General features: G+C 40.5%; 1 protein-coding gene across 1 annotated transcript in view; it reads right to left on the bottom strand.

The window, feature by feature from the left end:
* Positions 1-13788: 13788 nt before the first annotated feature.
* The window catches only part of CFAP299 (cilia and flagella associated protein 299), a 264442-nt gene continuing 253181 nt past the window's right edge, over positions 13789-25049 (bottom strand). Inside the window, exons 5-6 of the mRNA XM_015832364.1 lie at positions 23090-23219; positions 13789-14145 (exon numbers count right to left, since the gene is read on the bottom strand). Coding sequence (XP_015687850.1) covers positions 14050-14145; positions 23090-23219 — 226 coding nt within the window. The 3' untranslated portion in view covers positions 13789-14049. The remainder of the gene's footprint in view (positions 14146-23089; positions 23220-25049) is intronic.

Genomic DNA, 25049 nt, shown 5'->3' with positions numbered 1-25049 from the left:
TCAGCATGGCTAGCTCAGGAATTCTGGGAGTTGAAGTCCACGAGTCATAAAAGAGCCAAGATTGCCTACCCCTGGTATAGGGTTTCCTGCTTGAGCAGGGGATTGGACTAGATGACCTCCAAGGTCCCTTCCAACATTATATTATTACTACTACTACTACTACTACTACTATTATTACTATTATTACTATTATTACTATTATTACTATTATTATTATTATTATTATTATTATTATCATCATCATCAAGTGGTCTGTGGCAAGTTGTCCTAGACCCAATTAAGAATGCTTTCAAAGCAGCCAAGAATTTCCCAGTCAAAATTTCAGGAACTGATTGCACCCCATTTTTTTTTTTAAGGGAAATGAAGTGAAGCTGATGATATAAATACCTCTGCTTTTCACTGAAGTTCTACCCTGATTTACTTGTCTTTGTTCCTTCGTTCAGGGATGAAACATACAACCTTCAAATCCAATGACACCAGAAATAATGTCGAAGAAGAAGGAAGAACTGTTAATCTGCATTCTTTATCGAATTTATTGCAGTTAATCTGATTTGGTATCTAGAACAGGTGCTTTTATCAGCAACAGGGAAATGCCAAGGCCATCTGAAGGGTGTTGTTGTATGATAAACATGTCTTAAAAATATTTGTTAAAGGGGAATTCTAAAAAAGTAGCTGTGTTAACAACTTAGGTTTCTAGTGCCAAAGAACCCTAAGGGCTTAACTGATGTTCTGTTACCCAAGATAGGAAAGTCACTTAGATGAGATGGGTGATGTAGAAATTTAGTTAATAAATAATACATTTATGTTTGATGAACATGGTTACTAAAAATGAGAAATGTGCACAAATCATTTATGTACTTCTTCTTCTTGTGCCATATCCGTTATCGGATGTTGGTGATCATGTTGGCGATCCTGTTTTTATCAGCAGCCGCACAAAAAAGTGCTGCTGAGTTTTGTCCAAACCAGTCCCTTAGATTTTGAAGCCACGATGTTCTTCTTCTGCCTGGACCTCATTTGCCTTCAATCTTTCCCTGGAGGATTAAATGGAGTATGCCGTATTTTTCTGGGTGTCGCATCACATGTCTGAAATATTCTAATTTTCGTTTTTTACATTTATGTACAGCACAATCCATATTTACTCATAACTGTCTATTGTGCACACAAGATAACAGGAGTTTTAAGATTGGAGGATGAAAAAAATTGCATCCTAAAAATCATTTAGTATAGAGGATCAAGGTAGATTTTTCACAAACAATGGTTTGGACCTTGAAAAGGATGCAAATCCAAGACAGTTATTTTTTGTTGTTGTTCCAAGTGCAAGACAGTAGCATAGCAATTACCTCATTTTCATATTTTATTTCTACTCTGCTTGGCCTGCTAATGAACTTTTAACTGAATTACTAGTTACTAACATAGCCATAGAAGACAGTTTAACATAGAATACTAGAGTTGGAAGGGATCTTGGAGGTCTTCTAGTCAAACCCCCTGCTCAAGAAGGAGTCCTTATACCATTTCAAATGGCTGTCCGATCTTTTCTTAAAAACCTCCAGTGATGGAGCACCAACAACTTCTGAAGGCAAGCTATTCCATTGGTTAATTGCACTTTCCATTAGGAATTTTCTCCTTAATTGTAAGTTGCTCCTGTCCTTGGTTAGTTTCCATCCATTGTTTCTTGTCTTGCCTTTGGGTGCTTTGGAAAATAATTTGACTCCCTCGTCTTTGTAGGAGCCCCTCAAATATTGGAAACACTGCTATCGTATCTCTCCTAGTCCTTCTTTAGATTAGATTAAACATACCCAATTCAATGGCTCAAGGCCATTGAGCCAGTGCTGTCCAAAGACATTTCCGTGGTCATGTGGCCAGTATGACATCACAGAACACTGTTACCTTCCCACCAAAGTGGTACCTATTTATCTACTCACATTTGCGTGCTTTTGAACTGTAACTGTTCCTTGTATGTTTTGCCTCCAGCTCCGTCATCATTCTTGTTGCTCTTCTCCACACTCTTTCCAGAAATGGGAGATAGATCTTCCATCTGATTTAATCAATCTTGTACACCTAATCCACAGGAGCACAAACTCTGGATTGAATTGTGAGGCTCCTATAATTGTCCACTGGTGATGGTTATTTGAACGGAAAGAAGAGCTGTATAGGTAGCTTTATGCTTCACTGAGAAACTCAGGGTCTGCTTTAGAGATCTGCTCAAGAATAAAACACCAATGAAGTTGAAAATTAGGACTTAAAAAAAAGTCAAAACCTGAATCTGGAACTCTTCCAGTATGGTTTGTCCATCAATGGCTATAACTTCTAGAATCTAGAACAAGGCTTTTCAACCAGTGGTACGGGTACCACCTGTGGTACATTGGCACCTGGCAGGTGGTACGCGACCATCCTAGAAAAGTGGTAGCAGGGGAGGGGAATGAGCTGAACTGGTGGCAGCACCGCAGAAGCCTGAGCGAGAGATGGCTGGAGCTGCAGGGCTGTCAGGGCTCAGCTGAAGCACCAGGATCAGCGGCAGGCTCCATCTGGAGCTCAGCGCTGATCCTGGCACTTCTGCTGAGCCCAGAAGAAGCGCCAATCAGCTGGAATGTTGCAGCATCTCCAGGGACTTGTGATTTACATTCAGATGCTTAGCAACTGATTCATATTTATGACGGTCACAGTGTCCCAGGGTAATGTGAAGTGACCAAAACCTGCTGCAACCACCCAGCAGACTGGGGGAATAAAAACCAAACACCCCCCCACCCCACCCCCGCTGCCAATCCTCAACAGAAATGCTCACAACAATGAAAACCTTGGACAGGAGGAAGAGCGCCACCGGGTGGGCAGGCAGGTGTCTTGCTCGGCTGTGGCTTGGGGGGCATTTTTTTCAGGGCCATTGTAACTTTGAAGAGTCACTGAGTGAACTGTTGTAAGTCAAGGACTACCTGTACTTCATCACTTTTTTCCTTTTTTGGGGGGGGTCAAGTTTTTGACACCTTGCTAGGCGACTCGTGGTACTCGGATATTGCCATATCCTAAAAGTGGTACAATGGGTGAAAAGGTTGAAAAGTCCTGATCTAGAAGTCACAGGTAGTCCTTGACTTAACGACCACAATTGAGCCCAAAATTTCTGTTGCTAAGAAAGATGCTTGTTAAGTGAGTTTTGTTCCATTTCATTGCCTTTCTTGCTACACTTGTTAAGTGAATCACTACAGTTGTTAAGTTAGTAAAATAGTTGTTAAATGGACCAAAATCCCTATTGACTTTGCTCGTCAGAAAGTTACAAAAGATGATCACATGACCCCGGGACACTGCAACCATTATAAATATGAAACAATTGCCAATTTTCTGAATTTTGATCACGTGACCATGGAGATGCTGCAATTGTTGTAAAGTGTGAAAAATGGTTATGTTGCTTTTTCAGTGCCAGTGTAATCACTAAATGAATGGTTGTAAGTTGGATCAGTACACTTGGAGAAGATGACTATGGAAACGTTCTCCAAATAGAATCGATCACCAGTCCTCATGTGTTTATTCAATTTGTATGTTACCACCTTATAACATCAGTCTTTCTTAACTGGGCTGTCTTTTCTTACAATCTTCCTCCTTTTGCATATTTGAAATACATACAAATTTCTCTTCAATCATCATGTTTTTATAACCATGTGTTTAATATGTATGTGCTATAATTTAAACCCCTGCATCAATTCTACTTTCTTTATCCCTTACAGGCAAAGACACGGTTTTTGCTGTAATTGAACTAACTTCAAAAGCATTGATTTATAGAGCATAAGTTAAGAACACACCTTGAAGAAATAATTTCCATATCCTTGCAAGTTTTAATTTTGTTTACTTTTGATTTCTCAGATTTACTTACGTTCCCCTCTGCCTATGTGTGTGTCTTTCCACTTCTGGGTGATATTTGCCATATTCCATGTATTTTGTCACATTGTAGGTTTTTATTATGTTAAGAGCAGAGTTGTCAGAAAGTGGGGGCAATAGAAGTTATTGGAAAGAATGGCAGAATGTAATTTTTATTCATCACCTAATGAAAGCATTATCAAACTGTCCTTAGTGTGTTTAGAATTTCACTGAAGATAACAGCTGAGCTTTGAAACTTCCTTTATGTTGGTCTTTGGACATAATAAAAGTTTTTCTTTGGAACCTCCCACTGTCTTCACTTACCAGATGAATGAATATATCTGAGCAAAGCGGAAGGTAAATAAATAAATCCTATACATGATTGCAATTGATTAACTAGCAGAAAAGTTTACCGTACTAAATGCTGCAACAGAGAATTCTTTAACAGAAAAATAACAAGAGTTATGCATCAGTTTACTGAAGTTCTCTTTAAGGTTGTAATTCAGTGTACATTTTAACCTTTTCTTCTACATATTTGCCTATTGATCAGTTGTATATTATATTCAACCTTTTTTTGCCAATTTTATCATTTGTTGTTGTTAGTTGCGAAGTCGTGTCCGACCCATCGTGACCCCATGGACAACATTCCTCCAGGCCTTCCTGTCCTCTACCATCTTCTGGAGTCCATTTAAGCTCACACCTACTGCTTCAGTGACTCCATCCAGCCACCTCATTCTCTGTCGTCCCCTTCTTCTATTGCCCTCCATCTTTCCCAGCATCAGGCTCTTCTCCAGTGAGTCCTTCCTTCTCATTAGGTGGCCAAAGTACTTGAGTTTCAACTTCAGGAATCATACCATCTTTAATTTGTTCGTCCTGTTTCCATTTTCAATAAAAGTTTGTATATCTTAAGAATGATATGATCATCATTTGTACACAATTCTACATCACTCTTACCATTTTCAGACTCATAACTCTTTATCAAATTTAAATCTTTCCATTAGCTGAACACGTATGACATATACGTATAACCTGCCAATTCCAGGTCTTCTTTTAACTTAAATTCTCCTTGAGAAAAAAAAAAATCAGTATAAGAACATAAATTAATTACTTTGTTTAACTTTAATTTCTCTTCTATAAAAACTTTCTTGAGGTGACAATAAGGGGATTTCAGGAAATAATTTTGCCTTATGCCTATTTCAGATTCTCAGTATGGCGCATCTAATAAAACGATTTTTAAAACCTAAATTGATCTTAACTTTATTATACCATAAAAAGCTGTGGCAGCCAAATCTTAAATCATGTCCCTCCAGTTCCATTAACCTCCTATTTCTCAAGGTCACCCACTCCAAACAAAAAGCTACAAAATATAATTTCAAGCCTTATAATCCTAACCCTTGTTTCTTTGGCATGCTGCAGTAATTTACATTTAATTCTTAGTTTCATGCCTTGCCAGACAAATTTGGGCATATCCTTTTGCCATTGCATAAGTGGTACATCAGTCACTAGTTAGTATTGGTATTGTCTGATATAAAAAATAACATTCTAAATAAAACAATGATCTTAATGATAGAAATTATTGCCGACAATGACAATGGCATTTTGGATTAAGATTTGGTGGAATATTCAAAATATTTTTAAGAAAAAGATAAAGTTTACACCGCAGTTATTTTTGTTAGGCATTATGGAAGATTTGGATGTTAAAGAAATGAATTTGATGTTGAATCTTATAACAGCTGCAAGATTATTGGTAGCCCAATTTTGGAAGAAGGACTCTTTGCCCACTATAGAAGATGGACGCTTAAAGTGTCAAATTTAGCAGAAATGGCTAAAATTTCCGCTTATTTGAAGGATCAATCACAAGAAAGATACATCTCGGTCTGGAGAAGATGGATAGATTATATTCAGAATAAATATGGGACTAAAAAGTTTCATTTGGGTTATGAGTAAACTCTAGAGTATTGTTGTTATTATTAATAGTTTATTTTAATGGAATTTTTGTTAGTTTTAATTATATGATATTACTATTATTATTTTTAATATTAGTATGGTATTGTTTAATATTTAGGTTATGAATATGTTTATTATTGTGTTTAATTTGTTTAAATTTGTGTTAAAGGGGAGTTAAAGCGCATTATGGATTTGGTTATTTTAATAGTTGGTTAATGTTAGATAGATTTTGATTATTATATTTGTAACCCTGTGTTCAGTTCTGGGAAGTGGGGGAGGGGGAGGGTGGGGTTTTGGGGTGGGTATGGGGGTTTATACTGTAATCTTTATAAAACTTTTAATTAAAAAAAAATAACATTCTAAATAAAACAATGATCTTAATGATAGAAATTATTGCCGACAATGACATTGTTGAGAGAAGAGAATTGTCAATGCTGCAAATACTGTATATTCTTGCTTTGACAATATGCAGAACTGTCTGGTATTTATATAGTTAAACCAGCAACTGGGAAAGAGGGAGGAGAATAAGGATCGCCCCGGGAGAAAGAAACAGGAAGTAAATCACATCTTCCAAGTTGATTGGAAGATGTGAACCATGACCCCAAAATAAGGGAGTGGGAAATGCTTAGAATGTATATGCCTAACGGAAGAGAAGCCAGACCTAAGCATTTCCACCGTGCTGTACTGACGTCTCTGTAACCTTAATAAATGCTTTTAGGAAAAAATATGCCTGAAAGTCCTTTTAAGTGTTTCGTTAATCAGACACATGACAAGAATATTTGTAGCGCAGGGTTGAACTGTGGGGTCCTTGATGCTTTCTGAGCTTGGTTATTTTCCTACAGACGTTTCATTACCAAACTAGGTAACATCATCCATGCCATCAACTTCATTTTAATGACCTATCTTCTGTAGAAAGGAAAATTTCTGACTTTTTACCAGAACTTTCTCCTTTAGAGAAAAAGTCCAGGGACTTAGAGTGGTTGCGAGCTCTTGGTTGGATATGTTTCCTTTACATCATCCATCAAGGCTTCTTTAAATTCATCTTCAGCAGCAAGGGGTAGCCTCAATACTCACTGGCAACATTCTTTGTGCTTTGTAATCTATTTTTTTAGTGCTGAATTTTTAAATGTGATGTGAACATTCTTAAAATAGCAATAGTCACAGCACTTAGACTTAAATACCGCCTCTCAGTGCACTCTCTAAGCGGTTTACAGAGTCAGCCTATTCAGTGGTGGGATTCAGCCGGTTCACACCACTTCGGCAAAACCGGTAGCTAATTTTTTGTGGCCCAGGCCCAGAATAGACTTTCGGAAGCGGCATCCACACAGAGAACCGGTTGTTCACCTATTTGAATCCCACCACTGAGCCTATTGCCCCCCCCCAACAATCTGGGTCCTCATTTTACCGACCTCAGAAAGATGAAAGGCTGAGTCAACCTTGAGCCAGTCAGGATTGAACTCCTGATTGTAGGCAGTGAGTTAGCCTGCAGTACTGCGTTCTATCCACTGCGCCACCATGGTGTGAAATATTCTCCTCATAGATTAAAATTTGACAATCTTCTGTTCTTTCCATATTTGTGATGCTAAGGGCTCTTTGTATACAGGTAGGCCTCAACTCACAGCCACAATTGGGATCAGAATTTCCTCTGCTAAGCAAGACAGTTGTTAAATGACTTGTGCCCAATTTTACAACCCTTTTTGCTATGATTGTTAACTGAAGTTACTAAGTCACTGAAGTTACTAAGTGAATCATGTAATTGTTAAGCAAATTGTTAAGCAAATCTGGTGTTCCCCATTGACTTTTCTTGTTGGGAAACTAGCTGGGAAGCTTGCAAATGGTGGTCACATGACTGTGAGATGCTGCAACCAGAATAAATACATTCAAGTTGCCAAGCACTCCAATTTTGATCCTGTGACTTGGGGACACTGCAGCAGTCATAAGTGCGAGGACCAGTCATAAGTCTATTTTTGTAGTGCTGCTATAACTTCAAATGGTTGCTATAGCAATGGCTATATATCAAGGACTACTTGTAGTTCAGAAATCGCTAGATGTACCCCACAATCTTTCCCACATATATAGGCTATTTTCATAACACAGCAGATGCTTGTTAATTTGTTAAAGCTAATTTTCTTTAGGATTACTTTATTCTAGTAAACTAAACATTTGAATCACGGTCTTACTTAGCACCTGCCTCATTAAGTGTTTCAGTCTCCAATGCTGACAGATTTCCTATTTTCATTTTGCTTTATTCCGAAATGATTTTACAGTTGCTCTAAACTACTTGGAATTTTCTATAATAAAAACTAGCAAACCAACAATCCATTATTACCTTTTAAAATTACCTTTAACGAGTAAACCTATTAGTTAGAAATAATTTTGTGTGGTTCAGTATTAACTATTTGCCTCTGAAAGTGGTGCAGTTATGTTTGTTAGTGGTTTGAAGCGAAAGATGAAACACACAATTTCCTGGCAGAGGACTAGATTTGATGAAATGGATAACAAGCTATTTTAAAAGAAACTTTTAAATGAGGTATAACACTCCTCTGCAGGAGTGGAAGTGTTTCTATTATATCCTTTTTCATTAAAAGATGAAAAGGAAGACATAACTGTCTGTTTTCAAAGATATTCTTTGCAAGAAAAATCATAGACAAGCAACAATCATAGACAGTATGGAGTTGGACTAGAGACAGGGGTAGGCAACCTTGGCTCTTTTATGACTCATGGACTTCAACTCCCAGAATTCCTGAGCCAGCATGGCTCAGCTTGGAAACTCTCCCTTTCCCCTCAGCATGGCTGGCTCAGGAATTCTGGGAGTTGAAGTCCATGAGTCATAAAAGAGCCAAGGTTGCCTACCCCGATCTAGAAGACCTCCAAAGTCCCTTCCAGCTCTATGATTCTATGAATAGTCTTTCCTGGCGAGAAACATGGCTGGATGAGGAATTCTGGGAGTTGGAGTCCAGACATCTTAAAGATGCCAAGGTTGAAAAACACTTCTGTAGCTGGTCTTCTTTATCAACCGCTAAAGATGTATGTATTTGTGTTAAACCCATGAACTTCTTTTCATGGGCAAATTCAAATACTCAGAGAGATTTTTTCTTTTTCAAAGCTGATAGAAAAAAAGCAAGCTTCCCCCCCCCCCCAAAAAAAAGACTGCAAATGACCAGCTGTCTGAAAGGAGTATAAATCCTTCCATTCCCCACCATCCGGTCAGAGCTGAAGAAACTTCTTGGATGAGAAGCGAAATGTCTTCAAAGAAAAAACAAAGTCCAGTTGCCTCATGAAAAAGGATCTTTGGGACAACCATGATCCGGATGATTGAGAAATGATGATGATGATGATGATGATGATGATGATGATGATGATGATGATAGAGTTGGAGGAAACCTTGGAGGTCTTCTAGTCCAACTCACTGCTCAGGCAGGAAACTCTATACCAATTCAGACAAATCTCCATAGACATCAAGCACCCAGAGATTCTCACTTATCCCTGACATTTTTTATACTTATATGTACTAGTTCCGTCATTCATGTTCTTATTTTCACATTACATGGAACAGGTTCCCCCAAATCCTTTGTGGTGATGGAAAGAACACAGCCACATTGTGAGAGCTAGTTAGCTGCTGCCTGGAACACAATCCATGGAGCAACCATCTAATCAACCTTCCATGGCTATTGCAATGGGTGCAAAGCTGGGAATTTTGGGAGAACATCTGGAGAGCCCTATGGAAGGAAAGCCTGCTTTATGCTTTGGGGCGCTGTTGATTTCTATTGTGAAGTTTGTTTCTACCTGAGCACCTCTACCTACATCAGAACATCTTAGCTCGTAATGTGACTCTAAACGGAGAGACTCCTGGCAGTCATGCTTTGGACTGTCCTTGCGTTGCCTTCATCTTGTTAGCTTCCTGGAACTGAGCCCATCTCTTAATGAATTTACCTCTCCCATCTCTTAATGAATTTTCCTTTATTGGGGGCCTCTTAAAGATTGATGCACTTTGAAGAACCTGCTTAGTGTGTGAACATCCCAGCCCTGGGTGTCCTTTCATTCTTTCTTTTTATTTTTCTTTTTAACAGTATAGTCCTTTCCCTGGAGCTGCTGCTCTTCTCTGTGTCTTCCTCAATTCTTTGCTAATTCCCAGCCAGCCCTTCCTGTAAGCACTTGGCCCATGGCATCATCTGTTCTCCACTTTAGTAGGTGGGTCCTTTTAATTAGAGATTTGCAAACTAATGAGGGAATTGCTCCGTGTTGAGAGGCAACATTAGCTTCCCTGGCTTCTGCCTGAGACCCTTAGGAAGGAGAAAGAAAGGAATTGTCGTAGGGTGGATTGGAATTGTGCAGATGGGGATTTGCCCTCCAGGTGTATCGGGAACAAAATGCACATTGTGTAAATAATGGGAGGTGTAGTCCAAAAACATCTGGAGAACGTCAGGTTGGGGGATTCAAATGTCCTGAATGAATCTATTGGTAAAACCTTCAGTTTTATTTTTATCTTCTACCCCACTACCTACAAGGTGGTATCTTCCAGATATGTTCAGAATACTCAACCTACTTATCTTTGGCCTAAACCAAAGGTAGGCAACCTTGGCTCTTTTATGACTCGTGGACTTCAACTCCCAGAATTCCTGAGCCAGCCATGCTGAGGGGAAAGGGAGAGGTTTCCAAGCTGAGCCATGCTAGCTCAGGAATTCTGGGAGTTGAAGTCCACGAGTCATAAAAGAGCCAAGGTTGCCTACCCCTGGCCTAAACCATTGCTCCTAAGCTTGTTTGATACAATTAGTGTTGCACATTTATTGTCATTTTCCTATCCCTATCCCTTATCGGTTTCTTTTTAAATTCCTATAATGGTCAAGTGAATTGTAGGACAAAACAGCAAGTTTCCTAAATTCTTAGGAATTTGTTTTCTAAATTCTTAGTATTTTGCAGGAACCTGGAATCAAAACCAGGAGACAAGGCAGACTTCCAGAAACCAGGAAACAACTGACACTTAATTCAGTTTCACTGATCCTGATTAATGTACGTTTGTTAAGACAATATGAATCTTTTTAAAGGAATGATTTGGTTGACTTGCCCCTTAGAATGGAGTCATAGAGTGGAATCTTAGAATGGATTCTTTTGAAGTGTCAAAAGTATTTCTTTTATATCAAATTAATTCCATTTCTGCACTATCTCAGACTTTCCCTTAACCATTAACACAATCCACAATGGACCAAGGATAAAAACAACCGTTGAAGCAAAGATAAATACATTTTTGCAGAAGATTACTAAATGGTGTCTCCACTAAATAACTGACAGCCAAACTGAAACTGATTAAATCAAGTAAAAATAGCAAACAGGGAAATCCTTTGCTCAAACATCCTTGAACTCACAAATGACTTACCCAGACTTAACCCACACATCAAAGGTGAGTCTGCAAATAGAGTAAAGTTAATTAAAATATCTTTCCCCACACTGAAGTTCATTGAATTAGACAGCACATAAGGCACATACACACCCATATCTTACACCCCCACAAAGACTACCTTCCCTATATATGTTTCTAGCTCTGACTCCCATGTGTAGCATCTTAATTTTGATCACCTGATGATGGGGATGCTAAACAGTTGTGTGAAAAATTGTCATAAGTCACTTTTTTTCAGTGCCGTTATAACTTTTGAATGGTCACTAAACAAACTGTTATAAGTTGAGGACTACCTTTATAAAAATGTCGTATTATTAGAATAAGGATGGAAGTAAATCTGCTGTAATAAACATCAACCATCTGAGATATAATATACTGATAAAACTATTTGGAAGCAAGGAAGTTTTGAATATTCTTGTTGAAGATGGTAGAAGCTAGATTGGTGCTCAATATTTTAAACAGTTGGATAACACCAATCAAATGCAAATAAGTGGAGAAGTTGAAACAGTGAAAAACTACCTTTCTAGATTGAAAAATTTACAGGGCTGTTGTTTGTTGCTATGAAATATAGACTTTGCTAGTTGGGAGAAAGGCTATAAGAGAGTGATGGTGAACCTTTTAGAGACCGAGTGCCCAAACTGCAACCCAAAACCCACTTATGCATCGTCGGGTGCCGGGTGGGTGTGGCCCATGGGAGGGTGTGGCCAATTGGGTGGGCATGGCTGTGGTGGTAACGGCAGACTGGGTGGGACAAAAAAGTTCAATCAATCAATCCCAACTTTGCAAGATCTTTTATTTTCCCGCGAGAAGTTGAAATTGACTGATTGATTGAACCTTTTTTTTTTTTGCACACGGCGGCGGAGGCCTAAAGCGAAAAGGTTTTATAAAACCCAGCTGAAGGCCTAGGACTGGGGCGATGGCGCGTGTGCCCACAGAGAGGGCTCTGAGTGCCGCCTCTGGCACCCGTGCCATAGGTTCGCCACCACTGCTATAAGAGATCTAGACAAAATGTTAAAGTGCGTCACAGTGACAGTAAAGAAATACATTGTCAAGACCATAGATTTCCCAGCTGTGATATGCAAATGTGATGGCTAGACTATCAGAAAGGCTAAATAAAAAAAGGATGCCTTTGAACTGCAATGCTTGAAAAAATGTTGAGAATACCTTGAAGTGCAGAAATAGCACACGATTCACTGCTAGATGAAGGAAAACCGGGTACGTCATTCAAAGCCCTAATAATGAAGGGAAAATGTAAATACTTGGGACACAAACTGCAAAAGCAAATTTCATTGCTTGCTTCAAAAACAATCAAAAAGAGGCCCATAGAATCAAAATGGTTAAATAATATTACTGGTAACAAGCAAAAAGCTTGTAAGACTCAAAGAAGCAAAATTATCAGCCAGTTCTGGTGAGATGATATCCATAGAGTTGGAAGTTACTGAACAAACAGCAAAGACACATTTGTGGAAATCACACCATCCATGACTGCTAAGCCAATAGTTATTTATGACTTCATAGATCTCAGGAAGCAGAGCTTAAATCAACTGCTGGGAGGCTACAGTGAAACAGGTCCATCATCTTCCTTCTTGTGCTTGTAAGCTTCCTGAACACATCTGGTGGGCTTTGAATTTTATGAATGTATCTGATTGACTATACAGTATGGGCTAGATCAGGGGTAGGCAACCTTGGCTCTTTTATGACTCGTGGACTTCAACTCCCAGAATTCCTGAGCCAGCCATGCTGAGGGGAAAGGGAGAGGTTTCCAAGGTGAGCCATGCTGGCTCAGGAATTATGGGAGTTGAAGTCCACAAGTCATAAAAGTGCCAAGGTTGCCTACCCCTGGGCTAGATGGATTCATGGGCTAATCCATCAGGGCTGGTGTCAGCCCCACAAATAGACCATACCCAGAAATCAAGTCCAAAGGAAGGCTAAAACTATTTATATTGAGATAATAACAGAATCTTACAAATCTGACTGTGCTATATCACTTTACCCATCTTATATTCCAGTGGTGGCGAACCTATGGCACGGGTGCCAGAGGCGGCACTCAGAGCCCTCTCTGTGGGCACGCGCGCCGTCGCCCCAGTCTTAGGCCTTCAGCTGGGTTTTATAAAACCTTTTCGCTTTAGGCCTCCGCCGCCATGTGCAAAAAAAAAAGGTTCAATCAATCAGTCAATTTCAACTTCTCGCGGGAAAAAAAGATCTTGCAAAGTTGGAATTGATTGATTGAACTTTTTAGTCCCACCCAGTCTTCCGTTACCACCGCAGCCACGCCCACCCAATGGGCCATGCCCACCCAATGGGCCACACCCACCCGGCACCCAACAATACATAAGTGGGTTTTGGGTTGCAGTTTGGGCACTCAGTCTCTAAAAGGTTCGCCATCACTGTTATATTCCATTGAATCAGGGAGCCATTTTGTATACTGTCTTATTCTTCTGGACTTATCAAGTGTTTCAACACTTTTTCTCTAGGTAATAGTTTTTGCATATTTTTGGGAAGTTCATCTTCCTTAGTCTCTATGGTTACTCCTTCAGTTCCTACACATTTTTATAGTGATAACAATGACATTTATTGTATTCTAAAGCAAAGGAAACCCATCATTTAAAACGCAGGAACAAGCAGGTATCTCACCTTGTGCCTGCACACATTTTTAATGTTACTGATCAATTACAAGGATTTAAAGCCGGCAAAGAATCACAATAACCTGTAATGAATAGTCATAGGGAAGCATTCTACAAAGATCTTGCTATTTAAGTCTGGAATCTTAACGCTTGCTCCATTTGGATCTTGGAAGGCTGTCCAAGGGTCTCCGGTAGGTTAAAGACTTCTGCCAATGCCTCTCTCCTCATGAGAATTGATAGTTAGATTTTTCTTCTGAGGACATGGTCATAGATAACCACTTGCAGGTAGAGGTCTGTTTTGATCTGAACCCGTGTTGTGTTATCTCCGGGAAATGCCTAAGAACCAAATATTAGCCATCATCAGAAAGAGGTGGAGGTGAACAAATTATATCAATCACTGCAACCTGTATGGAAGATATAACTATGTTCTCATACAACGTGAACTAAAAACTAGCAAATCACATTATAGTATCATGCAAATCTGGTTCATATAACCATGTAACTAGATCAGGGCTTTTCAACCAGTGGTACGGGTACCACCTGTGGTACATTGGCACCTGGCAGGTGGTACGCGACCATCCTAGAATAGTGGTAGCGGGGGAGGGGAATGAGCTGAACCGGTGGCAGCACCGCACAAGCCTGAGCGAGAGATGGCTGGAGCTGCAGGGCTGTCAGGGCTGAGCGGAAGCGCCAGGATCAGCGCCAGGCTCCAGCTGGAGCTCGGCGTTGATCCTGGCGCTTCTGCTGAGCCCAGAAAAAGCGCCGATCAGCTGGAATGTTGCAGCCTCTCCAGGGTCTTGTGATTTATATTCAGATGCTTGGTAACTGATTCATATTTATGAGGGTCACAGTGTCCTAGGTACATGTGAAGTGACCAAAACCTGCTGCAATCACCCAGCAGACGGGGGGGAATAAAAACCAAACACCCCCCCACCCCACCCCCGCTGCCAATCCTCAACAGAAATGCTCACAACAATGAAAACCCCAGACAGGAGGAAGAGCGCCACCGGGTGGGCAGGCAGGTGTCTTGCTCGGCTGTGGCTTGGGGGGCACTTTTTTCAGTGCCATTGTAACTTCAAACAGTCACTAAACGAACTGTTGTAAGTCGAGGACTACCTGTACTTTATCACTTTTTTCCTTTTTTTTTTTTTTTTTTTTTGGTCATCAAGTTTTTGATACTTTGCTAGGCGACTGGTGGTACTCGGATGTTGCCATATCTTAAAAGTGGTACAATGGGTGAAAAGGTTGAAAAGCCCTGAACTAGATCACACAGTGTACTGTACAAACTGAGTAGAGAACATGGGTTAGTATGTCATGCAAGCACAGCCCTTCTTAAATTAGATGACCCTAGAATTCATTGCAATCTTAGATAATCTTTCCGACTCAAAGTAGTCATTTTGGCAAATCTTGTGGGAGAATCCATCATGAAAAATCTTTGCAGACTTCAAGAAGCCAAGTTTTTGTTTATGATATCTCGTGCATGCATGATGTATCTTTCTAGGAATATTCTGCTTGTCAGAAGTGCAGCTGACAAAGACAGTCAAGATGGCCAGCATTTGTCCATGCAGACCTTGCTTGATCCTTGATTGATATCTTTTGTCCCTCACAACCATTTGAGAAATGTACAATTTCCCATAACTGATATACCTCAGGAGATACATTTGTGTTCAATCATTTCCATGCACACCACACAGAAGAGATCAACAATGTAATGCCTGTGTCTTTCAAGGGTCCAGATTCTTTGGGGCTTTAATGCTTAAAGTATATATTTCACACAGCAAGAGAAGATCTGCTTATTCATTACAGATGTTCCACAGCTGCTGGAACATAGACCAGTGACCCACTTTGAGTGCAACCAAATCCACTTTTTAGGTATGCATTTTTAAACGTCTCGCAAACCAATGCGCTCATTTTGAATGCATATAATTTGATATTTTGTACCGAGGCTATTCATATGCAACCATCTTTCGTGGGAAGCACTTCAAAGAAACTATCATCCGAGAGTTGTTTCTGCACAAACCCAAACAAATTACTGCCTGGCTTACTCTGGATTGGTTTGGTTTGAGAGGAACCAAAGCATGGGTGTGTTTGTCATATTCCAACTCTGCTTAAGGACTTTTTAAAAGAGGGCGGTGAAGAAGAACTGGATACGCTCCAATCACAAGACAGGGCCATTGTTCGTTAAAGGGAAGACTCCATTCCTTGCCAGCGAGCAAAGAAACAACTCACAAATGGGTAGACCTCAAATCAGCCTAGCGTGTCCCATTTTATTGGAAAAGTAGGCTTTTGCTTAGTAGACCCACTGCAAACCATTAGTATGTAGACCAGTGTTTCTCAACCTTGACAATTTTAAGGCATGTGGACTTCAACTCCCAGAATTCCACAGCCAGCAATGCTGGCTGTGGAATTCTGGGAGTTGAAGTCCACATGCCTTAAAATTGTCAAGGTTGAGAAACACTGATGTAGACTATGTCATCCCTGATTGAATTATGACCATGGTTGCTTTATTGCTTTGTTGTGGAGGAGAAAATGGTCCGAGCGCCATTTATGTACGTAAAGGAGTAACCTCGTATTGGCCACAATCTCTCGCAGTGTTATCTCCTTTAGGAGAAAAATCATTGCTCAGAAGAAGGTCTTATGTTTTTCACAAAGAAGGCCCAGGTTTGATTCCCCACCACTTTCAGGTAATAGGACAAGGCCAATACTGCTGCGTAAGGACCTCTTACCGTTGTTAATCTGGAAAATAATATGAAAGCAAGAGGGGAAGTCACTGCCATGCAAGCTAAACAATACGGGCCTAAGTCGACCCCATAGTTTGACCTGGAAGAAAGTCGTTTTCCAGAGCTGGTTCTGCCAATAGGCAGAAGCAGAGAAATCAGCCAATTACAGGAGCCGGTGAGAGAAAGCTTCTGGGTTTTAGCATGATTCTCCTTGAGTTGGGGAGCAGAGTAGAGATGGTTTGGAGCTTGTTTCAAGCTCTCTCCACTAGTCCACTCTTCCTAGATTGGATGGAGGGGCTATTTTGTTCCCTCAAGTCAGCCTAACCTCTTGGAGGCAAATCTGAGGTTAAGGCTGTGGCAAAAGAAAGGCTGGTATCTAACATAATCTCACTTTCAGTGCTCAAGACTAGGCTAAATTATAGAGGCTAATTACACCGGACAGTAAATGACTCGTTTCCAGTGTCATGTGAAAGCAGATGTGTTTTTAATTAGAAATGCAGTGTGTGGGAAAAGTTTTCATTGGAACCCAAGTGTTTGAGATGGATCCTGGCCAATCTAAACATCCTTGAACTATGGCTTTAAATCAGAGACAAGGGCATGCCTTATCGCATGTAGCATTTGTTTCATTTGCATACAAGATGCTTTTAATTTTGGAGTGCATATAGGCATGCAGACATATAAATGAACTAAAACAATAAAGATTAAGCTTGACTCCTGATAGTTGCATCCAGGCTTCTCTAACCCATCTCAACAGCTGCATCTATCCAGCAAATGAAAGGGGGCTTAGCAGTCCCATAGAACAGCAAAACCATCATCACAATTATTAAACAATAATAGTCATGCAGATAAAGTCCCGATCCATAGCACTCATCCCCCATTCCACGACACACACACACACACACTGATAGCGTTCAGCATCTTACTCTCCAAAGGCTGTGCAGAATAAACAAGGGTTTACTAATTTTCCCAATTTTCTAATCACTAATTTTTCTAAGTACTAATTTTACCAAGATGGAGGGTACTGCTTTTCTTTCAGGCACTAAACTAGTCCGCCAAAGGGGCCTTCAACAACGAATTTTCACTCTGAGCTCTTTCTCATTGTATTTCCGGGATTTGGGGAGGGGACTTTTGAGTGTGTCTTCCCCAAGTACACATTTGGGCAGGCAGATTTGATTTGATATATATTCTGCCTTTATTATTTTTCACAAATAACGTAGAAAACATATCCTACATACTTTCCTCCTTCTATTTTCCTCACAACAACAATCCCGTAAGGCAGACATGTCAAACCCGCGACGTCACATGACGTCACGCAACGTATCGGAGCTTTTTCGCCATTGCCGGCAATGGGGTGGGCGTGGTTTCCTGATGATGCATCCGGCCCGCAGGCCGGCAGTTTGACACCCCTGCCGTAAGGTGGGCTGGGCTGAGAAATAGTGATTGGCCCAAAGTCACTCAGCCGGCTTTCACGGCTAAGGTGGGACTAGAACTCACAGTTCTAGCCTGGTGCTTAACCACTAGACCAGGGTAGGCAACCTTGACTCTTTTATGACTCGTGGACTTCAACTCCCAGAATTCCTGAGCCAGCTATGCTGAGGGGAAAGGGAGAGGTTTCCAAGCTGAGCCATGCTGGCTCAGGAATTCTGGGAGTTGAAGTCCATGAGTCATAAAGTGGCCTAGGCCTAGGCCAGAGGTAAGCAACCTTGGCTCTTTTATGACTTGTGGACTTCAACTCCCAGAATTCCTGAGCCAGCCATGCTGAGGGGAAAGGGAGAGGTTTCCATGCTGAGCCATGCTGGCTCAGGAATTCTGGGAGTTGAAGTCCACGAGTCATAAAAGAGCCAAGGTTGCCTACCCCTGCACTAGACCGAATTGGCCCCAAATATAAGATTCAAATACATATAGGTAGTCCTCAACTTATGACCACAACTGAGCCCAACATTTCTGTTGCTAAGCGAGACAGGTGTTAACTGACTTTTGCTCCATTTTACGACTTTTCCTGCCACAGTTGTTAAGTGAATCACTGCAGTTGTTAAATTAGTAACACAGTTGTTAAGTGAATCTGGCTTCCCCATTGACTTTGCTTGTCAGATGATCACATGATCCTGGGACACAGCAACGGTCATAAATATGAGTCAGTTGCCAAGCGTCTGAATTTTGATCAGGTGATCATGGGGATGCTGCAATGGCTGTAAGTGAAAAAACGGTCATAAGTCACTTTTTTCAGTGCCCTTGTAACTTTGAGTCATTAAATGAAGTGTTGTAAGTCAAGGACTACCTCTTATATGGATTCAGAGGATTTAAAAAATTAATATACAATTGGGACCAGAAGTCTTCCTTTTGGAATGGATAGACAAATAGTTGGAAAAAATCATGGAACTTTGTTTTTGTAGATGATAACCGCAGCAAGATTATAGTATGCACAAAGATGGAAAGATTTGGCAATAACTACAAGGGAGGAATGGTTGGTGAAGATGACAGAATTTGCTGAGATAGTCAAATTGATTTGTTTGATTAGAGAAAAGGCAATAGGCACATTTATGGCTGACTGGAAACCCTTTATGGACTTTTTGCATAAAACAGGTAAAAATGAATTTATGATTCACGGTTTTGATGATGAGATAGGATATATATCATACAAAGAAGACAGTCGTGTTGCAAGTTTAGAAAAAGAGATGAATTTATAATTGTACTTGTATCTGCTATAAAGACGATAAGAAGCGAGTTTTTTGTATCTCTTTTTTCTTTTCTTTTACTTTTTTCCTTTCTTGCACTTTTAACTCTCTTTCCTTTTTTCTTTTTCTTTCTTTTTCTTTTTTTCTTCCTTACTCATTAGTTTGTATTCATTTTATTTACTTTCGTTTTTAAAACTTTTAATAAAATTATATATTAAAAGTCGCTTGGAAAGGGGAAAACAGCTTCTGGGAAATTGCTTTTTATATAAAACCTCACTGCAGTTGCAGTTTTGCAGAGTTATTGTAGACCACAGTTGCACCTGGAGATAAAGCCTCTGTTCTCCCAGACCTTTTACTACTAGAACATCTGCTATGGGTCTAAGATTCCAGATCTCTATTCAAATTTCAGGATTAGCAGGGATTCAACAGGATTTAACTCAAGGATTAACACCAGACAATAAATTAAGCAGTAAACAGTAACTTCTTCAAAGAATTATCAACTCAAGACAATCAAGCTATAAACAACAACCCAATCAAAGAACTACGAAGGAGAAAACAACATCCCCAACACGACCAACTACTACTATATAAAAATCCCACTTTCTTCTAACACTGAAGATGCTACCTAGTCAGGTAACTAGTTATCTGCAAGCACAATCAACAAGAGCACCAAGAACTCCACAATTCAACCCTGAGCTACATATACAAGTAGTCCTCAACTTATAACCGGTTGCTCATCGACTGTTTGCAGTTATGACGGACTTCCAAAAAGTACTTACAACTTGTTCTCAAAGTTACAACTGCTCCTCCCCCGTCATGTGATTGCATTTCAAGTACTTGACAACCAGCTTGCATTTATGACTGATTCTAGCATCTACAGTCACATGGTTGTGATTGGTGTGATTTTTTTTGACATCCATTCAGAAGAATGGATTTGTTTTACAACCATGGCGATTCGCTTTTATGATCATCATAAAAATGATTATAATATCAAATCCAGTCACACGGTGTGCCTCGACGTATGACCACAGTGCCTTGTGACTGAAACTGCAGACTCCATTGTGGGCATAAGTTGAAGATTATCTCTATTCTCTTTAAGAACCATTTTAGTGAAGTGTTCTGAATTAGGGCCATAAGATCAGAGCTACAGAACTCCAGATATTCACTAGGTGACAGCAAAAGCACGTTGAGAACTCTAGGGGCTCAATGGTCATCTGCCATTAAGCAGCTCAGGCCTGGTAGGTCAATTTTCAACTGGGATGACATAGTCTAGAATGGAGGTCTTCAAACTTGGTCTTTTTATAACTTGTGGGCGTCAACTCCCAGAATTCCTCAGCCAGACACATTGGCTGAGGAATTCTGGGAGTTGAAGTCCACAAGTCATAAAAGGGCCAGGTTTGAAAAACCCTGGTCTAGAATGCATAGTCTAGAACGCCGGCCAGTAGGTCATGGCTGAGAATGTTGAGAATTGACAGTCACATCTTGCCAAGGTTAACTTATAGCAAGAAAAGGTTCCCCAGATGTTCTTAGAAAATCAAAGTACATCTCCTAAAGTTGGCTGGAAAACCAGACCCACTGCTCAGATCTGCTACTGATTCCACTTAAAAAAAGAAAAGATGTACCTGCTGAGGCAAACGGGGGTCCTACCATGGTGCAGCTGCTGGTTTGACGACACGTAACCTCCGGTGCTTCCACCTGGAGAAAACAGTCCACTTTCCTCTATTTTACAGTTGGTTTATACGGCCACGCAGCACAAAGTGACCCTTAGGAAACCACTTGGAAATGTTGGATCTGCCAATTTCCTGCCTGTGGCCTGCAAGCCTGTGATTATTTTATTTTATTTTGCATTCCATCCTCCAGCTTCAGGCAGAGCCTCAAGGTTTGCATCTGGCAACTGATCCTGCTAAGCTTCAGTTGCTCTAGGCAAAGGTTCCAAGTATCTGCTTGACTTGCTCGCCAAACCTCTGTTTATTTCTCTGCCGTTTCCTGTAGCTGTCTATTGGCTAACGAATGCAGAGGGATTGAGGGAGAGCAAAGTCTTGCCGTTGCCCCACTTACAAGAAAGCTTGGACCAGCTAAGAAGCCACAGGAGGAACAAACACCTGTTGTTCCCTTCTTGGGATCAGGGCTCCCCAAACTTGGCAACCTTAAGACGTGTGGACTTCAACTCCCAGAATTCCTCAGCCAGTGTGTTATTCCTCAGCATGCTGGCTGAGGAATTCTAGGAACTGAAGCCCATAAGTCTTAAAATTGCCACGTTTGGAGAGCCCTGATCAAAACGATCGTGCAAACAAGACTGGTAGGAATCGTTGGCCCCAGACGTCCTATCAAACCTAAACCGGACACTGCCCCCGAATTATATCAAACCCAAGGCTACATACAATCCCAACATGTTTGTGTTAATGGAAGTGAGTAAGGGCCTTCTTTGGAAATAGAACCTAGTTTATAAACCCAGATATATGGGCTTAGACTCAAAATCACAAGCCTAACAGTGAAAAATGATTTAAGTTGTCCTACCAGCTGTTGAAGATCCTATCTAACAAAATCAAATTCAATGATGAGAAAGGTAAGGTTCTATATTTAGACAAGAAAAAACAAATGTACAGGTATAGAATAGGTGGTACCTGGCTCAACAGCAGTAACTGTGAGAGGGATCTAGGAGTCTAGACAATCACTTAAGTATGAACCAGCAGTGTGCTGCAGCTGCCCAAAAAGCCAACACAATCCTAGGCTACATTAACAGAGGGAGAGAATCAACCTCATTGAAGTGTTAATACCACTTTACAATGCCTTGGTAAGACCACACTTGGAATTCTGCATCCATTTTTAGTTGCTATGATATAAAAAAAATGTTGAGACTCTAGAAAGAGTGCAGAAAAGAGCAACAAAGATGATTAGGGGACTGGAGGCTAAAATGTATGAAGAACGGTTGCAGGAATTGGGTATGTCTAATCTAATGAAAAGAAGGACTAGGGGTGACATGATAGCAGTGTTCCAATATTTAAGGGGCTGCCACAGAGAAGAGCTATTTTCCAAAGAGTTCCCAAAAGAACACTAAACAATGATTATTACTTTCAAGTGGAAATAATTGCCATTTATGGACAAGTGAACATTTAGAAGGCAATGAAATTGGGCATGGGAGACTCTTTAAGTATTCTGAAACATAGCTTGTTTTTAAGATATTCATTAAAACCTAAATTCATCAATACTAGCTACCCTTGGTTGAGTTGGACAGCTATAGACAATCAATCAATCTTCAAAGGTATCCATGTTTTTCAATAACCAAGTTTGCATTCATATGTAACTTTGCCTATTGCACTGTCTTGGAACAGCCTGTCCTGTTTTTATTAGTAAGTGTCACATCACCCCTTACCCTGTTCCCATAATTCACAGGAGCTTGGTTTTGGGGGAGATCAGGATACACTTTGTTGTTATTTTACACTGCTCTCCGAACTAATGAGCCAAATGTTTCAAGGGGGTGATTCAATAACACCTCGCTTCATCAAAAGCTATTCAAGATATATAAATATAATAGATGCTATTTTGTGCTGAACAAACGTCTTCTGGAAAATAGCGAAAGAAACATTTGAAGAAGTGATGACTGCTGATTAATTTTGGATGCTTGAGCAGAAGGTGGAAGGACATGGTCCAGGGATGATTTTAATTTGGATGTCTCTCTTGTCTCCATTAAATTGAAGAATATTTTATCATAAAGATATATGAAGCATATATGAAGATATATGAACTTCATTACAGCATATCTTGGCATGGGTCAATGACAAACATATTAGAGAGATAAAGACCATATGTGTCCCTGAGGCATAAATACAGGGAGATAAACAATATGTTGAAGGATCTAAAAAATATCTAAGGCAACATTATTACCTTGGGATCCACATTAATGATCTTCCTGTCAGACTTGTTCTTAAAGAGTAAGCCACATGCATTTTCTGCAATCACCTGGTAGTTTGGGCTTGAATTCATGCAGCAGAGGTTTCGGTCCCAGTTGTAGAAACTGTGGAAACAAAAACAGAAACTATGCAAACTAACCCTTTAATGTAAGAAAAGCTCAAAGCAATTTGACCTCATTATCTGGAATTGTGTTGTCGAGGGCATTTCTTCCCCAGAAAGTTTTTTGTAGTAGAAGCTGAACTTCTCAGTAGCTGGTGACTCCTGCTCCTCTTTTGACTGGTGTCTGCAAATTTGGCAACTTTAAGAATTCAGCTCCCAGAATTCCTAGCCAGCCACGCTGGTTGGGAAATTCTGGAAGTCAAAGTCCACAAGTCTTAAATTTGCCAAGTTTGGAGAATCCTGGATTAGAAAGGAAGTAAAGAGATAACGATGTTATCTTGGTCTAGAGAAACGAAGGACTAGGGGTGACATGGTAGCTGTATTCCAGTATTTGAGGGGCTGCCCCAAAGAAGAGGGAGGTCAACTTATTTTCCAAAGCACCAGATGGCATGATGAGAAACAATGGATGGAAAACGAATCAAAGAGAGAAGCAACCTGGAATTAAGGAGAAACTTCCTAACACTGAGAACAATTGACCAGTGGAACAGCTTGCCTCCAGAAGTTGTGGGTGCTTCATCACTGGAGGTTTTTAAGAAGAGAGTGAATAGCCACTTGTCTGAAATGGTATAGGGCAGGGGTAGGCAACCTTGGCTCTTTTATGACTCGTGGACTTCAACTCCCAGAATTCCTGAGCCAGCCATGCTGAGGGGAAAGGGAGAGTTTCCAAGCTGAGCCATGCTGGCTCAGGAATTCTGGGAGTTGAAGTCCACAAGTCATAAAAGAGCCAAGGTTGCCTACCCCTGGTATAGGGTCTCCTGCCTGAGCAGGGGGTTGGACTAGAGGACCTCCAAGGTTGCTTCCAGCTCTATTCTGGTTCTGGTTTGCTATTGTTTGACAAAGATTAACAACAAAGCAGTCAAGAGAAGTAAAAATGAATCAGAAGAGCTTTTACTTTACTTTCTTCAGACTCCTTTCAGAAGAGTATCAGTGGCAACATTCTTCTCAAGATAAAGAGTGACTTTCAACTAGTTGAAGATCTCTAGTTAATGATCCATATATTTTGTCTGTTGAATCAGAAAAGTGTAATAGAAGAAACTGAACCAGGGACTAACTCTCAGATAACTGGATCTGGGACTGCAGCTGCTGAAGATCCAAATAAATAGTATATTTTGTGGTTGCCTGCTACTTCCGAAGTGAGTTTGTGTGTGCACTACATCTGTGCTACGATTGTGAATTCCTATGATTCAGGAGACGTATCACAAGGGGCCTGATAAATATGTAGCGGTGTTCCCAACTCCACTTGGTAACAGAAGCACAGATGCACACATACAACAAAGTTATTACTACAAAGATCTCTTGTTCCTGTAAGCAGTGGCTTATGGGAATGGCAGACATCACGGCACCCATTTCTGCATTTCTAAAAGAAGGTGAAGACATAGCTCCATGTTTTCCCCAAGATTCCTGAAGACCACGCGAAGGTGGGCCTTGAATTACGGCCACAACTGAGCCAAATATGTCTGTTCTTAAGCAAGACAGTCGCCCCATTTTACAATCTTTCTTGCCACAGTTGTTAAGTGAAGCATTGTAGTTGTTAAGTTAGTAACAAGGTTGTTAAGTGAATCTGGCTTCCCCATTGACTTTGCCTGTCAGAAGGTCGCAAAAGGTGATCACATGACCCCGGACGCTGCAGCCGTCATAAATATGAGCCAAGCGGCTGAATTTTGATCACATGACCATGGGGATGCTGCAGTGCCGTTGTAATTTTGAGCAGTCACTGAAGGAATGGTTTTAAGTTGAGGACGACCTGTAGAATTGTAGCATCCTTGTGCTAAAT

Source organism: Protobothrops mucrosquamatus, unplaced genomic scaffold, assembly GCF_001527695.2.
Source record: "Protobothrops mucrosquamatus isolate PMUCROS unplaced genomic scaffold, P.Mucros_1.0 scaffold3, whole genome shotgun sequence".
In the NCBI taxonomy this organism is placed as follows: Eukaryota; Metazoa; Chordata; class Lepidosauria; order Squamata; family Viperidae; genus Protobothrops; species Protobothrops mucrosquamatus.
This window is presented reverse-complemented; position numbering and strand designations above follow the sequence as displayed.